General features: G+C 40.9%; 1 protein-coding gene across 1 annotated transcript; it reads left to right on the forward strand.

Annotated features, from left to right (window-relative positions):
- Positions 1-15,683: 15,683 nt before the first annotated feature.
- On the forward strand, positions 15,684-16,825 carry LOC124376340 (putative gustatory receptor clone PTE03). The gene is made up of 2 exons (XM_046835385.1): positions 15,684-15,718; positions 16,066-16,825. Exon 2 carries the CDS (start codon positions 16,082-16,084, stop codon positions 16,823-16,825), a length of 744 nt encoding a protein of 247 aa, XP_046691341.1. The 5' UTR covers positions 15,684-15,718; positions 16,066-16,081.
- Positions 16,826-17,268: the final 443 nt, after the last annotated feature.

The raw sequence follows: 17,268 nt of genomic DNA on the forward strand, positions 1-17,268 counted from the left end.
TACTGTAAAAGTATAGTTTTCCTCATGTACAATAACGATGAAATAAATCCAAAAAGCACATATTTGAAAACGATTTGTATATTTAATCTCTGTAAATTAAAATGCATTTACTGTGTAAATACAATCATTAATTAAAATAATCAAAAAATGTTGTATAAAAATATACTAAATTCATAATACACACACAAACGTCTGTAGATACGTCTTAATAGTTCATTTTCCAGACATATTACAGTTTCACATGTTCTGACAGTGGAGCAGTGAGCTTTACTGTATATTCTGTACTTATAAAAGAATCCTGTACATTCACAATATTAATAATTGAACAGAAGCACTGTATGTCAAGTTAAATGAACAATCGGATTATAGAAAATAAGAGCATGCAAAAATACCTACATAACATGGCAATTGCTGTAAACCTTTATACATTTACAATGACATTTTATCTAAAGCAACATACCAAATCCAAGTGAGTCTGACACAGTAGACACAGCAGTTTATATAAAAAATAAAATAAAGTGAGGTGCACTCTTTAGCTTGTTGAAGATCAGTTTTAGTGCCATAGGCTGGATTAGCTGCAGAGGCTTGGTAGTAGATGCTGGAAAGTCTCCTATGAGAGCAATACAACAGTCCAGTTTTGAGAGAACAAGAGCTTGGACAGTGAGTTCTGTAGCACGGCCCAAAAGAAAAAGTCTGATCTTCATAATGTTGTACAGGGCAAATCTGCAGGATCGGGCCAGTGCAATTTATATATGCGTCAACAATAACACCAAAGAGAGGTCAGCTGGAAACATGAGCAGTTCTGTCTTAGCAGGGTTGAGTTGATGATCTTTCAACATACAGCAAGATATTTCTGTCCAGGAGGCAAAGATGAGAGCAGCAACTGTCGGGCAATCCAGCTGAAATGAGAGAGAGAGAGAGAGAGAGAGAGAGAGAGAGAGAGAGAGAAATATGAAAATGTTCATGTTTCTAAATGACAGACCCCATTGTCATGACTCACAAATGTTTGGGAATCCCGAGCAGATCCTGCAAAAATGTATAATTTTAACAAAAGAGGGATCATATAATATGCATGTTATTTTATATTTAGTATTGTCCTGACTAAGATATTTGACATTTACGACGTTTCCATATGGTCTACAAGGCAAAACACGTCTAAAATTATATATAATAACTACCTTTATGAACCTAAATGGTTTATAAAGGTCTGAATGGTTATAAATGGTTATATAGATAATCTACGATTCAAACCCTGACACCCTGAAGGACATACCTGATGTAAGACATGGACAAGATAAGATAAGATAAGATAAACCTTTATTCGTCCCACAGTGGGGAAATTTCTATGTTACAGCAGCAAGACAAAGAAATAAAAATAGATGCAAATATATATAAAAAAAGAAGAATATACAAAAAAAATAAAAACAGAAATAAAAATAAAAATAAATAATAATAATAATAATAACAAAGAAATAAAAATAAATGCAAATATCTAAAAAATAATATACATATACTACAATACCAGTATATATACAGTACAATGTTATAATACAAATAGGAAAAAAACTAAAGTACGCATTTTAAGTCATGTTTTAAGGTAGTATTGCACGTAAATTGTGGGTAATATTGCACATAATATTGTACCTGATTCGTTTAATAATATTGCACACAGATAAAGTTATTGCACATCTTAAAAAGTAATAGCAGTGTTGTATGGTGGTGACTGGTTTTACTGGGAACAGCTTTGGTTGTATAGTCTAATAGCAGCAGGGAGAAAAGACCTTCTGTATCGCTCCTTCAGGCACTTAGGATGTATCAGTCTGTCACTAAAAGAGCTGCTCAACGGTTTGATACAGGGGGTGGGAGGCGTTCTGCAGCAATGATGATAGTTTTGCTACCATCCTCCTTTCTCCCACCTCCTGTACAGTGTCCAGGGGAATCCCCAGGACAGAGCTGGCCTTCCTGATCAGCTTGTCTAGTCTCTTCCTGTCTGCAGTAGATATGCTGCTGCCCCAGCAGACCACTCCATAGAATATGGCTGAGGCCACCACAGAGTCAAAAAAGGTCTTTAGCTCTCCCTGTACTCCAAAAGACCTTAGTCTCCTCAGCAGAAAGAGTCTGCTCTGTCCTTTCTTGTAGATTGCCTCAGTGTTGTTTGTCCAGTCTAGTTTGTTGTTTAGGTGAACACCCAGGTATTTGTAAGAGTCCACTCTCACAATGTCCGTTCCCTGAATGTTCACTGGTAATAGAATTTGTTTGTGCCTACGGAAATCCACCACCAGTTCTTTCGTTTTCCCCGCATTTATCTGGAGGCAGCTCCGTTGGCACCAGTCCACAAAGTTCTTTATAAGTCCTCTGTACTCTCTGTCATCATCATTCGTGATCAGACCGACGATGGCAGAGTCATCAGAGAACTTCTGTAGGTGACAGGTTGCTGAGCTGAACATGAAGTCTGCAGTGTAGATGGTGAAGAGAAACGGGGCAAGAACCGTTCCCTGCGGGGCTCCAGTGTTGCAGACAATCATGTCAGACTCACAGTCACGAGTCCTCACATACTGTGGTCGGTCTGTGAGATAGTCCAGTGTCCAGGCAGACAGATGATGGTCCACTCCCATGTACACCATCTTATCCCTCAGGAGCGCAGGTTGGATGGTGTTGAAAGCACTAGAGAAGTCAAAAAACATGACTCTCACAGTGCTCCCAGCCTTTTCCAGGTGTGAAATAGCCCGATCTAGGAGGAAGATGACTGCGTCTTCCACTCCAATGCCAGGTTGGTAGGCAAACTGAAGTGGATCCATTGATGGGCTCACCAGAGGTCGGAGATGAGTGAGCACTAGCCTCTCCAATGTTTTCATCAGATGCGAGGTCAGCGCTACTGGTCGATAGTCTCCGAAGTCTTTTGGGCGCAGCGTCTTTGGAACAGGCACCACGCAGGATGTTTTCCATTCCTGTGGCACCTTTCCCAGCTTCAGGCTCAGGTCAAACATGTACAGCAGTATGTCGCACAGCTGGTCAGCACAGGTCTTAAGTAGCCTGGAGCTGATGCCGTCTGGGCCTGCAGCCTTCCTCGCTTTGATCTTCCTGAGCTCCATTCTCACCTGGGCTTCTGTAAGGGGCAGTGTGTATTGGATGGAGTGTTGACTGGAGGAATCGGCAGGGGGAGTTAGGTGTGTTGTGTATTGTCTGTGAGCTGATAGCAGTGCAGAGAGGTGGGGCTGGAGCTGCTTGCTGTGGAAGCAGAGAGGGGATTGCAGCAGGGGGACTGGATGGGGGCAGGGGAGGGTAGCTGATCAAATCTGTTAAAGAATAGATTGAGATCATTCACCCACTTCTGGTCACCCACAGCCTGAGAGCTTGGCTCCTTGTGACCAGTGATGGTTTTGAGCCCCTTCCATACACCGCTGACATTGTTCTGCTGCAGCTGATCCTCCATCTTCCTCCTGTAGCATGCTTTTCCTTCCCTGATCTTCTTCCTCAGTTCTCTCTGGACAGTTTTCAGCTCTTCCTTGTTTCCTGATTTAAACACCCTCTTCTTTTCTTTAAGGAGAGTCTTTATATCAGGGTTAATCCACGGTTTGTTGTTGGGAAAACACCGTACAGTCCTGGTGGGTACAGTATTCTCCACACAGAAGTTAATGTAGTCCGTAATACAGTCTGTTTGACTGTCAATATCCTCCCCATGTGGACTGCACAATTCCTCCCACATAGTTGTTTCAAAACAGTCTTTCAGAGCCTCATCGGTCTCATCAGACCATGTCGTCACTGTGCGGGAGGTAGCTGGTTGCCTGCATACAAGGGGTTTGTACACAGGTAGGAGATGAACCAGGTTGTGATCCGATCTTCCCAAGGGTGGGAGAGGTGATGAAGCATAGGCCTCCTTTGCGTTTGCATAAAATAATTCCAGTGTTTTATTGTCTCTGGTGTGGCATGAAACATACTGGGTGAATGTGGGCAGAGTGGAGGATGGAGGGGCATGATTAAAATCTCCAGAGATAATGAGAAGGGCATTTGGGCTCTGTGTTAACAGTCTGTTAACAACAGAATGCAGGACATCGCATGCCGATTCATCGTCAGCAGAGGGGGGAATATATACGCAGCTATCGCGATATCATGCTAGCGGCTAACAGCTCAATGTCCTTACAGCAGATCTGCTCTTTAATAGTGATGTGACCAGATTTACACCATCTATTATTCACAAACACTGCCAGTCCTCCTCCCTTTGTCTTACCGCTCTCCATCGTTCTGTCCGCGCGCAGTAAATCAAATCCATCCAGAGCCACGGTCGTGTCCGGTGTTAGCTTGGTTAGCCGTGACTCCGTGAACAGCATGATGCTACACTCCCGGAATTCCCTCTGATGCTGGGTAAGAGTCGCTAGCTCGTCCATCTTGTTGGGTAAAGATCTTACATTTCCCATAACGATAGACGGGAGAGTTGGTCTGTAACGTCTCCTTTTATTCCGACACATAGCTCCAGCACGGTTCCCCCGTCTTCTCCTTCTTAGCTCGTGGGAATATCCTAGTAGCATCCGCATGTTGCGGAATGCTAACAGCTGATCCCTGGTGTAAACAATAGGACCGTGGCTATGAACAGAGTTTCCAGACGCGACTGTGAACAAAGTCCAAAGAAGCAGGAAAAGTAGAGCAAACTCGGTGGCTTTGTTTATGTCCATTGTGCAGTTTCCAAATTTACGCGCATACACTTAAAAAGAAAAAAAAAACACAAAGTGCCGGAACACTACAAAATAAATAAAAAAAGCACAAACTTTACGGGAGCTGCTGCAACAGGCTGCCACTTGGGCGGTGCCTAAAAGTGAGGTTCCAAACTTCCAACTGGAGTGAGGTTCCAAAGACACGGACTTTGGGATGGATAACTGTTCCAAAAACCGCAAACAAATCCAGCAAAACAAGCACAGATGACTTAAAAGCTGCTGGAGTCACAGAGCAGGACAGGGTTAGGGTTGAGTGGCCTCTTTGGAAAGCAGACTGGTACAGGAGGTTGCTCTGTGGGAGAAAACACAACCAACATGACTCGGTCATTAAATGAATACAATTGTCTACTGCAGTGTTTAATTGATAAAATGTTTGTTTTTTTAACATAAAAAATACAATATACTTTTTTTTATTATAGACCCATATTTCATGTATTCATGGTCCCAGTTAACCCACAAAAGTGATGTAAACTGAATGTAATATTAGTTATTTTACCTTGACTTCAATACCGATTCCAAAATGTTCAAAATTTTCAAAGCAATTGGGTCGGTGCCTCAGTAGTATTGAAAACGATCCCCAGCCCTACTCTAAGACCTCAACCACATCACCCATGCATAAAGATTAAACTACTACTACAATTAATATTAATAACAACAAGTGGATTTGTGCTACACACCTTTGACATGCTTTTCTGCTGTAGAGCTCCACAGTTTTTCCACACCACCTTAAAACAAGAACAATATTTATGACTTTGTAGTGCAGTCACACATCACATACACATGTTCCACTGAGACAATGATCCAAAAGCTAAGCTGAAAAGGTTCACATACATTTATATAACTTACTGTGACTTCACTGTATTACACAGGGTTGTTACTGTCTAGAACTGTCTATGCTTCGAGCACATTTTCACAATCCAAACGATTCATTATGTAATGAGAGTTTACTTCTCCAGCCAGGATTTACTTTTATTCAGTGTTTTGTCCTTTAGCAGTTGTTATGTGACTGTACAAAATATTGCACGTTTTAACTTCAAAACTACATTTAACAACAGAAATGTGCAGTCACTATAAAATGTGCTTCACATGTTTGAAACGCGTCCCTTAATCAGCTTGATGTCTTCTGTAGTTTCCTCAGATTCTTGTAGTTTGCGATGTTTAGTGAAAAAGCGCGTTATTATCTTAATAATTTCCCAGAGGAACAGCCTGAAACTAATTCAAACCGTTGTGGGCGGAGCTAATTCGGCAGCAATTTTAAATTTGTGTCAGTATGCGCACGCACGGAACCGAACCGAAATCCTTCTTATTTTTCTTTTATGGTGGTTTGTGAACCTACTAGCAGGATGATATGAGCAGCAGTGGTGTAGGACACCAGGAGAACCCGTGCAAGGAATCCGAAAAGTGTTTTGTTGGTTGACACTATTGATTAAGTGCAGGTTGCTTTTTATTTCAAGTCAAGTCAAGTCAAGTTTATTTGTATAGCGCTTTTCACAACAGACATTGTCTCAAAGCAGCTTTACACAAATCAACAGTGATGGTAAATGGTGTGAATTTGTCCCTGATGAGCAAGCCGTGGCGAATAAAATTTTATTTTATAATTTATTTGTATTTATCTGATGATTTTTTTTAAAGAAGCTAATTGTTTTGAGTTCTTTACTGTTTAAAATGTCATACTGGACCAATGCCTTATTTTTAATAAAAAAATAAGTTTTTTTGAGGTCTGTGTAATTTTTTAAACATTATATTTTATTATACTTATTAGATTTTTGTAGATTGTAGGAATTTTTTCAACAGTCTCCTACACTGATTCAGGACTACTTTTGGCTTCTGATCATCATCACTGTACCCTGCAACACATATAAACCACAAAAACCTAAATTATTAACTTTTTGTTTACTGGGACATGGGCAAATACCACATTTTAATTTATAATAATTTAGGGTGAAAACAAACATATAATGTCTTTATGAATTATAATATGTAGTTAGGAACTATGGGAAAATAATATAAGGCCAAATAATTGTTAATAGGAGCATTTAACTGCAAGACAAGCTTAAAAGAGTAGTAAAAGAAACAATGCATAATTTTACTGTATGTAAAAATATGATTCATATGATTAACTGTCTTCACTGGTAATAAAAACACTCACAATGATTTTATTCTATTATTCTATGTAAAAATACAAATTACTCTGTGAAAATACAGCTAATATCTTTTAAAAAACAGAAAATTTCTATAATATCAAAATACAATACATTTTTGATAAATGTAATAAAGGAAGATTAAAACGCTCAAAACTGTGGAGATGATAGTGGACTTTAGGAAACACCCCTCAACCCTGCTTCCCCTCACAATATCCAACAGCTCTGTGTCATCTGTGGAGACTCTCATATTTCTAGTAATGTCTCAAGGTTGCATATGTAACCCTAGTTCCCATGAGGGAACGAGATGCTGCATCGCAACTCTTTGGGAACGCGACCTCGTTGTCCGCGCTCTGAAATAATTTGTGTAATCGGTCAAATTCGACGTGCGGCGTCACCGGCGGGGTGACGTCGGGAACAGAAACTATAAAAAACACATGGCATAGAGCAGTGTGCGCAGGGTCTCGTTCCCTTAGGAAACTAGGGTTACATACGTAACCTAGAGATGTTTCCTTTCAGTAACTCAAGTTGAATTACAACTCTTTGCAAATGAGTGTCCAATTATGCCAGACTGACCAGTCCCTGACCAGTGTGTACAGGGAGTGCAGAATTATTAGGCAAATGAGTATTTTGACCACATCATCCTCGTTATGCATGTTGTCTTACTCCAAGCTGTATAGGCTGGAAAGCCTACTACCAATTAAGCATATTAGGTGATGTGCATCTCTGTAATGAGAAGGGTGTGGTCTAATGACATCAACACCCTATATCAGGTGTGCATAATTATTAGGCAACTTCCTTTCCTTTGGCAAAATGGGTCAAAAGAAGGACTTGACAGGCTCAGAAAAGTCAAAAATAGTGAGATATATTGCAGAGGGATGCAGCAGTCTTAAAATAGCCAAGCTTCTGAGCGTGATCATCGAACAATCAAGCGTTTCATTCAAAATAGTCGACGGGTCGCAAGAAGCGTGTGGAAAAACCAAGGTGCAAAACAACTGCCCGTGAACTGAGAAAAGTCAAGCGTGCAGCTGCCAAGATGCCACTTGCCACCAGTTTGGCCATATTTCAGAGCTGCAACATCACTGGGTGCCCAAAAGCACAAGGTGTGCAATACTCAGAGACATGGCCAAGGTAAGAAAGGCAGAAAGTCGACCACCACTGAACAAGACACACAAGCTGAAACGTCAAGACTGGGCCAAGAAATATCTCAAGACTGATTTTTCTAAGGTTTTATGGACTGATGAAATGAGAGTGAGTCTTGATGGGCCAGATGGATGGGCCCGTGGCTGGATTGGTAAAGGGCAGAGAGCTCCAGTCCGACTCAGACGCCAGCAAGGTGGAGGTGGAGTACTGGTTTGGGCTGGTATCATCAAAGATGAGCTTGTGGGGCCTTTTGGGTTGAGGATGGAGTCAAGCTGAACTCCCAGTCCTACTGCCAGTTTCTGGAAGACACCTTCTTCAAGCAGTGGTACAGGAAGAAGTCTGCATCCTTCAAGAAAACATGATTTTCATGCAGGACAATGCTCCATCACACACGTCCAAGTACTCCACAGCGTGGCTGGCAAGAAAGGGTATAAAAGAAGAAAATCTAATGATATGGCCTCCTTGTTCACCTGATCTGAACCCCATTGAGAACCTGTGGTCCATCATCAAATGTGCGATTTACAAGGAGGGAAAACAGTACACCTCTCTGAACAGTGTCTGGGAGGCTGTGGTTGCTGCTGCACGCAATGTTGATGGTGAACAGATCAAAACACTGACAGAATCCATGGATGGCAGGCTTTTGAGTGTCCTTGCAAAGAAAGGTGGCTATATTGGTCACTGATTTGTTTTTGTTTGGTTTTGAATGTCAGAAATGTATATTTGTGAATGTTGAGATGTTATATTGGTTTCACTGGTAAAATAAATAATTGAAATGGGTATGAATTTGTTTTTTGTTAAGTTGCCTAATAGTTATGCACAGTAATAGTCACCTGCACACACAGATATCCCCTAAAATAGCTAAAACTAAAACTACTTCCAAAAATATTCAGCTTTGATATTAATGAGTTTTTTGTGTTCATTGAGAACATGGTTGTTGTTCAAATTAAATCCTCAAATAAAATTAATCCTCAAAAATACAACTTGCCTAATAATTCTGCACTCCCTGTATAGGCACAGCTAGGTCAAAAGGACGGAGGGACCAGGAGTGGCACTAAGGTCAAGGTTATAAAACCAGACAAAGGTCAGCAGGGTGGAGCAGCCTGCAGCATTGCAGATGTCTTAGGCTCCTTCGAGGCTGCCACACTCTGGGTCAAGGGAGCTCTGAGAAAATGTGCCAATAGAGGGTCTCTGCCCAGAGATTGCCCCGCCACAGCAAATTCTGCAATGCTGGAAGCATGGCCAGCATCTCTAGGCAAATGATGTGCCATAGTAGATGGGGCCCTTCCCATAAACCTTGGGTGGATCAGCTACTCAGGACCGCTCCCCACCCTGTGAGGGACGAATCCATCGTAAGTATGACATGATGAGCAGGAACTCCCAGCATAGGGCCCTGATACAGGAACATGAGATCTTTCCAAACAACTAAGGCATGTAGGCCACGCCATGTAACTTTGATCAGGTAGCCTGATAAGCCTGCAGCGCTGCCATGATATGCAGGGACGAAGTGACCTAACCAGCTGAAGAGTAAGCCTTCCCTGAGAACGCCGACGTATTATGAAGGGGCTTCGTGCATCGGGGTTTTGAGAGACGATGCGATTCCCAGGGAGAGATAGCTTGCAAGCATCTCTTCAACCTATGGAATCACTCCATAACCCTGTTCTCTCAGCCCCATGACGTATGAGTATAACGCCACTTTGGGGCTAAAGGGGCAGGCTGAAAGTGCTCATAGGCCAGCCAAGGCCAGCCAAGGCCAGCCAAGATCGAGCTTGGTGACAGCAAGAGTCACAACTTCCGTGAGTTTCTTAACCTCTGTGTTTGCATGCTCTCATCACAGGAGGAAGAAACTGCAGAAAGGCATGTTCTGAGGAATGTAAACGAGTGCTCGACCGAGCAGGTAAGGTTAGAGATAAGGACAAGCCCATCTCAAAACACTCTGCGAGGTCCATTTGTGACCTCCAGGAACTGCCACGCCACTCTGCCTGGAAACTAGATTCACAGTTCCAAGCAGGGGACTAAGGGCTAAGGGCAGGGACTAAGAAACATCACGGACTATAGAACACAATCTTCTAGAATGGGAATGTGGATGCTTCTCTGGCAGATGAGCTAAACATCTTTTACGTTTGCTTCGAGGCTGCGCCACAAACAGCATGCATGCTGAGAAAGCTGGAGAGGTAAACATGTTCACCATCTCAGAGCATGACGTGAGGAGGGCATTCAAGAGAGTGAATACCAGGAAGGCAGCAGAACCAGATGGCATCACAGGTCGGGTTCTGAAAGCCTGCACTGACCAGCTAGCACCGGTGTTCACTGCGATATTCAACCTCTTACTTTAAACAGTCTTTTGTCCCCTCATGCTTCAAACAGTCCACCCTTGTTCCTGTCCCAAAGAAGCACCAGCCCGCTTGCCTTAACGATTACCAAGCTGTAGCCCTGATCTCAGTAGTGATGAAGTGCTTTGAAAGACTGGTCAGAGACTTCATCACAGCATCACTACCAGACACACTGGATCCAGTACAGTTAACGTATCGCCAGAATCGTTCTACTGAGGACACCTTTGCTTAACACAACAATGAGCCATCTGGACTACAGAAAGGGGAAAAATGCAAAAATGCTGTTTGTGGACTTTAGTTCAGCGTTCAACACCATAATTTCCACCACGCTCACCTTTAAGTTGGAGGTCCTGTGTCAATGGATCTCCAAATACCTGACAGACAGACCACAAGCAGTACGGGTGGGCAAACACACCTTATCCACCCTCAACCTCAGCACTGGAGCTCCCCAGGGTTGTGTTCTAAACCCCCTGCTGTACTCACTGTACACATATGACAAGTTTGCTAACGACACTGTTGTGGTTGGCCTGATCTCCAACAACGATGAGAATATCCCAGAGAGTAAAGCGTTACAGTAGTCTAATCTAGAAGTAACAAAAGCATGAACTAGTTTTTCTGCATCCTGTAATGACATCATATTTCTAATTTTAACAATATATCTAAGGTAAAAGAAGGAGATCCTGGTGATATTATTCACGTGATGCTCAAAGGAAAGACTCGGGTCAATAATAACACCAAGGTCTTTGACTGCTGTACACGCTGAAACAGAAACACCATCCAGAGATGCTACGTAATCTGAAAGTTTGCTTCTAGCTGCATGTGGTCCTAGTAAAAGTACTTCCGTCTTATCTGAGTTGAGCAGGAGAAAGTTATCAAGCATCCACTGTCTAATGTCCTTTACACACTCCTCAACATTGTTAAGCTGATCTCGCTCATCTGGCCATGTTTATCTAAAATTTCACCAAGAGGCAGCATATATAAAGAGAAAAGCAGTGGGCCTAAGACAGATCCTTGAGGAACACCAAACTTTACCTCATTTACATCAACAAACTGATAGCGATCAGTCAAATAAGACCTGAGCCAAGAGAGAGCTGTTTCCTTTATTCCAACAACATTCTCAAGTCCAGCAAGCAGGAGATGATGATTAATGGTGTGAAAAGCTGCACTGAAGTCGAGCAAAACAAGTAAAGAGACAAAACCCTGATCAGAGGCCAATAACAGTCATTTACCACCTTAACTAGCGCCGTCTCTGTGCTATGATGAGGCCGAAATCCTGACTGATACATTTCATAAATGTTATTCCTCAGTAGGTGTGAGCAGAACTGCTGTGCTACAACCTTTTCTAGAATTCTGGATATAAAGGGGAGATTTGATATCAGACTGTAGTTGGACAACTGACAGGGTGAAGGTTAAGTTTCTTAATTAGAGGGTTGATACTGCAGTTTGAAGGATTTTGGTACAAAACCAGTGCTAATGGAAGAGTTTATTATTTTTAAAACAGGTTCAATTTCTTCTGAAATGATCTGTTTGAGGAAACTTGTAGGCAAGGGACCGAGAATGCAGGGTGAACATAGTCTAATACATATATACGCACACATTATATACACATGAATGTGAAATGTTGGGCAGAATGTACAGTAAGGATATAAATATATAAAGATACATATAGATAGAAAAAAATAGTTTGTAAATGTTTTAAACTAATAATGGTCTTTTAAATGATGTAAATCCTCAGGGCACTAAACTGAACCTTTGCTATGTTTCCACACAGACAGTTAATGAGGTGAAACCGGAGAAACTGCACCTCTTCAAGTCAAATCAAAAAGCTTTTATCATAAATCATAGACATTTTACAGATTTGAATGATGTTTTTATCTGTGTGATCAATAAAGACAGTAATTTAAGTTTATTCACCATTAGTCAAGTCAAGTGGCTTTTATGACCTCATCACATCTCGCACTGCACCACGCTGTCTGAGATCCTCCAGCACTGCTCCACTGGTACCACCTTCTCTCAGATTGAGAGGTAAGTACAATTCAAGGCTCTTCTCTGTTCTGGCACCGAGGTGGTGGAATGAACTTCCCCTAGATGTCCGTACAGAATCCCTGATTATCTTTAAGCGACGACTGAAGACCTACCTCTTCCTGAAATACTTAAATTAGCACTTTCCAAGTTTGTAGAATTCGAGTTATATTTATATTGAGTTTGTATTCTTGCTTACCAGTGTAGATTTATTCACTACTAGAGATTTAAAGCACGTTTGTACGTCGCTCTGGATAAGGGCGTCTGCTAAATGCCGCAAATGTAAATGTAAATGTAATGTTTTATTGTCATTTGTACTATACACAGTTGTACACGGTAAACAGTAAAAACGAGACAACGCTCCTCTGAACCCTGGTGCTACACTAAACAACATAGAGCTACAACACAACACAAAGCTACATAAAGTGCATCCAGTGCAACCTAATGCAAACAGTGCAGACAAAAAACAGTACAGACAGACAGTGCAGACAGACAACACAAGACAACACAAGACAAGACAAAAAAATAAAAAAAACAAAATATAGCGCCGACCAGTAAACCTAAAAACTTTACCCTCGAGTGAGTATACCAGAACAATGTAGTGCAAAAACAACAGAAACAGCAGCAGTCAAGAGGTGCAAAAGACAGCATGTAAACAGTATAATGAGTGTTATGAGGGAAAAACCCACAAAACCCCACCCAGAGGGTTAATTGTGTGAATCATGACGGATGTGGTGTTTGATTTGAGACTTGGCGCATCAAAAAAACAAATGTTTACTGGTTAAAAATATTTTTTGGTGGAGTTTTTTTTTTGTATATCTAAGTAAAGAAAGGATGTCATAAATAAATGTATGTTGTGCTGAAGGTTTTAATTTCACCTCTTTTTTATTTATTTATTTATTTATTTATTTATTTATTTATGTATTAATGCACTGACTAGGACATGTTTAGGGAGGCTGCAACCAACGGCGATTACGTGACCATCTCCAAGACTATCACTACACGCTCCAACAAGAAGCTGTGGATGACCGCAAAAGTGTGTGCGCTGCCTTTAGAGCAGGGGACAAGATGGCCTTAAGAACAGCAAGGGCCAAAGAGTTAACCCACAGAAGTCTGTTGGACCAGACAACAATAGTCAGAACAGCAGGCAGATGTCTTCACTGACATCTTCAACATCTTCCTAAATAGCAACATTGTTCCTACGTGAATAAACGCAATGACCATTGTCCCTGTGCCGAAGAAGTGTACACACTCCTGGCTCAATGACTATCGTCCCATTGCGCTCACACCCATCGTGATAAAGTGCTTTGAGAGGCTTGTCATGAGGCACATCAAGACCCAGCTTCCACCCTACCTGGACCCCATGCAGTTTGCGTATTGTCCAAACAGTTCCACGATGCCATCTCCACAACCCTCCATCTGGCCCTCACCGACCTAGACAACAAGGACACATACATAGGAATGCTGTGAATAAACCTCAGCTCAGCATTCAACACAATCATCCCTCAACATTTGATCGATAAGTTGAGCCTACTAGGCCTGAACACCTGCCTCTGCAAGTGGATCCTCGACTTCCTGACTGGGAGACCTCATTCAGTCCAGATCGGGAACAGCATCTCCAGCACCACCACACTGAGAACCGGGGCCCCTCAGGGCTGTGTGTTCAGCCCACTGCTGTTCACTCTGCTGACTCACGACTGTGTAGCAATGCACAGCTCGAACCACATCGTCAAGTTCGCCAATGACATGACTGTGGTGGGTCTCATCAGCAAGAACGATGAGTCAGCATACAGAGAGAAGGTGCAGGAGGTAACAGCCTGGTGTGGATCGAACAATCTGTCTCTGAACGTTGACAAATACATCTCAGATCGCAAGACACTACAGAGGGTAGTGTGGACAGCTGAGAAGATCATCGGAGGTTCTCTCCCATCCTTCACAGACATATACACCACATGCTGCATTCACAAAGCTAACAGCATTGTGGATGACCCCACCCACTCCTCACACACACTCTTTACCAGTGTGGGGCAGTAACGCGTTACTTTCAACAGTAACTAATACTGTAACGTGTTACTTTTAAAAATAAAGTAACTTGGTTAGCGTATGGTTCGTTACCCGTTACTTTTATAAATGAATGAATTTGGGCTGAAGTGTAGACTACAGTCTGACCTGCTTACAGCAGAGACGCATTGTAGGATTGGTGGGTAAACCACTGTTAACAGGAAGAAGACGCACTGTGGGCGTGTCTCCGTTTATTCAGGTCTGTGCGGCAGTAATGGCGAGTCGAGGCGAGAGCAAGACGAGTTTCTCAAAGTGGAAATATGATCATTATTTCACTTTAGTTGAGCATAAAGACAAAAACTTTTAAGTCAAATGTAAGTTGTGTCTTTCTGGTTCGAAGCTCGTATCTACTGCGATAAACAGCAACTCCAATCTGTCGAAGCTCCTCCATGCCTGAGGAGCTAGAAGCTCTGCGCTAACCCGGTGTTCTGTTCTACATTGTTGATTGTTTTCATACTTCAGCTGTGAAAGGAACATGTTTAAGAGCTCAACACAACAGCAGAAGCCACTTTAGTGTTTGATTAAAAACATTAAAGTTATTACATTTTACATTAAAGTTTTTTTTTTTTTTTTTTTTTTTTACGCATTACTTTTTGGTGTAAGTAATCAACAAAGTAACGGAGTTACTTTTTGAATGAAGTAACGAGTAACTGTAACTGTAACTCTTCACCCTCCTGCCTACAGGAAAATGGTTCTAAAGCATTCGGGCCTTACATCCATACTGTGTAACATATTTTTACCTCAAGCCATCAGGCTCCTTAATACACAGAACTACACTGGAAATCACACACACACACACACACACACACACTCAACTATGTGTTACTGAACTGTCCAACCTGAACTCAACACACACTCTTTACTCATCTCAATCTATTCCACCACCATTTATTTATTTAAACTTAACCATATAATACAGATTACATGCAGTTTTTTGCGCCTCTCGACTGCTGCTGCTGCTGTTTTTGCACTGCATTGTGTTTGTTTTCATATAGTCATTGTTCATAGTCTTATAGCTCTCTTTGCACAGTACTCTATACTCAGAGTATACAGTAGGTTTACTGGTTGGCGCTGTGTTATGTGTATTTTCCCACACTGTCTTGTGTTGTCTGTCTGTACTGTTTTTTTGTCTGCACTGTTTGCACTAAGCTCCATCTCAGCCATCAAAGAAAATTTGGAAAATAAACCTTAACTGAGCAAGAGTGAAGTATTTTTCTGAGATTACAACAAAACTCCACCCATTTAGGCAAGATAATATGCTACAGGCACATGTATGTTTATCCATACCAATATGTATTATTGTCTTATGCAAGTTTTCACAATGAGATTAAGGGTTCATTGTGCAAAAGTGCACAATGAGCTCCAAATTACTAACCAAATAGCAAGGGCTATTTTTTTCTGGAAAAAATGTTATTGCACAAATGAAAAACTTTTGTGCCATTTTATTTGGTGGGAATTTGAAAGTAAAGAAAATAATAATTAAAAAAAAGCTCAGGAAAGCAGCAGGAAGCATTTTTCTCTGGTAGGTGTCAGCAAATCACTAAGGACTATGAGTCTGGATAAGAGAGTATAAATATCCATGAAGCTGATTTCCTCGCAGTTGTGGTTTATCTACACGCTTCTGTCTGATTGACTTCCATAAAATCACATGGATAAGAGGCAACTCCATGAGCCCATGTACATTTTCATTGCTGCTTTACTTTGTAATGCTCTTTTTGGATCGTTTGCACTTTATCCCAAACTTCTCACTGATTTACTGTCTGAAAAACAAATCACTTCTTTTGGAGCTTGTTTATTTCAGGCATTTTGTATTTATACATATGGATCATCAGAGTTCACACTCCTATCAGCTATGGCTTATGACAGATATGTGTCCATCTGTAAACCTTTAGAATACGCCTCAATTGTAAAGATGCACATTGTCAGTAAACTCATATTTTTATCATGGTTTGTGCCAAGTTGTGAAATTGGTATAGCCATTATGCTGACATCCCGTCTTCAGTTGTGTAAATATAAATTAAACAGAATATACTGTGATAATTATTCTATTGTAAAACTAAGCTGTAAAGAAACGTCTCTTAATAACTTATATGGACTTTTTATATTCAGCATTGCTGTATTTCCACCAGTGATTTTTATACTTTACACATACGTCAGGATTCTTGCTGTGTGTTTGAAGAATCCTAAAGATTTCAGAAGAAAAGCTTTACAGACATGTTTACCACATCTGCTCATTTTCATCAATTTTTCTGTCAATACAAGTTTCGAAATTATTAATTCTAGACTCGAATCAAATCAAATTCCCCACATTATTACCATGATCCTGTCAGTGGAATTTTTACTCATTCCCCCTTTATTCAATCCCATTATTTATGGATTAAAACTGCATGAGATTTATACTAATATAAAAAATTTTTAAATGTCAAACAAGAGCACAAGTTTCTTTTTAGATTCTTTTACTCTTATTTATGACTTAAAGCAATTTAAAGTGGCTTTATCTGTTACACTACATTTAAATTGACATTTACAGCATTTAGCAGACGTCCGTGTCCAGAGTGACGTACAAAAGTGCTTTGAGTCTCCAACAATGAATAAATCTACACTGTGCATTAGATTACAATCTTAATATAAATCAGACGATTTTACGAAGAAAACTTGAAAAGTAATAATTTAAGTGTTTCGGGAAGAGGAAGGTCTTCAACCCCTAACACCCATTTCTGCTGGCTCATTGTTAATTAAACATACGTGGTCATAATGACCTAATTGTTCATTTATGCTGTGGTGGAAATTGTATATTTATTTTCAGCTTTGCTTTATTCCTTCTAGTATTTTTTTATGATCGACTTGCATATCAGAAATCTT

This window comes from Silurus meridionalis, chromosome 22, assembly GCF_014805685.1.
Source record: "Silurus meridionalis isolate SWU-2019-XX chromosome 22, ASM1480568v1, whole genome shotgun sequence".
In the NCBI taxonomy this organism is placed as follows: domain Eukaryota; kingdom Metazoa; phylum Chordata; class Actinopteri; order Siluriformes; family Siluridae; genus Silurus; species Silurus meridionalis.

Bases quoted from the DNA above. Each gene is read 5' to 3' on its own strand.
- LOC124376340 (XM_046835385.1), top strand. From the start codon at position 16,082: ATGTACATTTTCATTGCTGCTTTACTTTGTAATGCTCTTTTTGGATCG.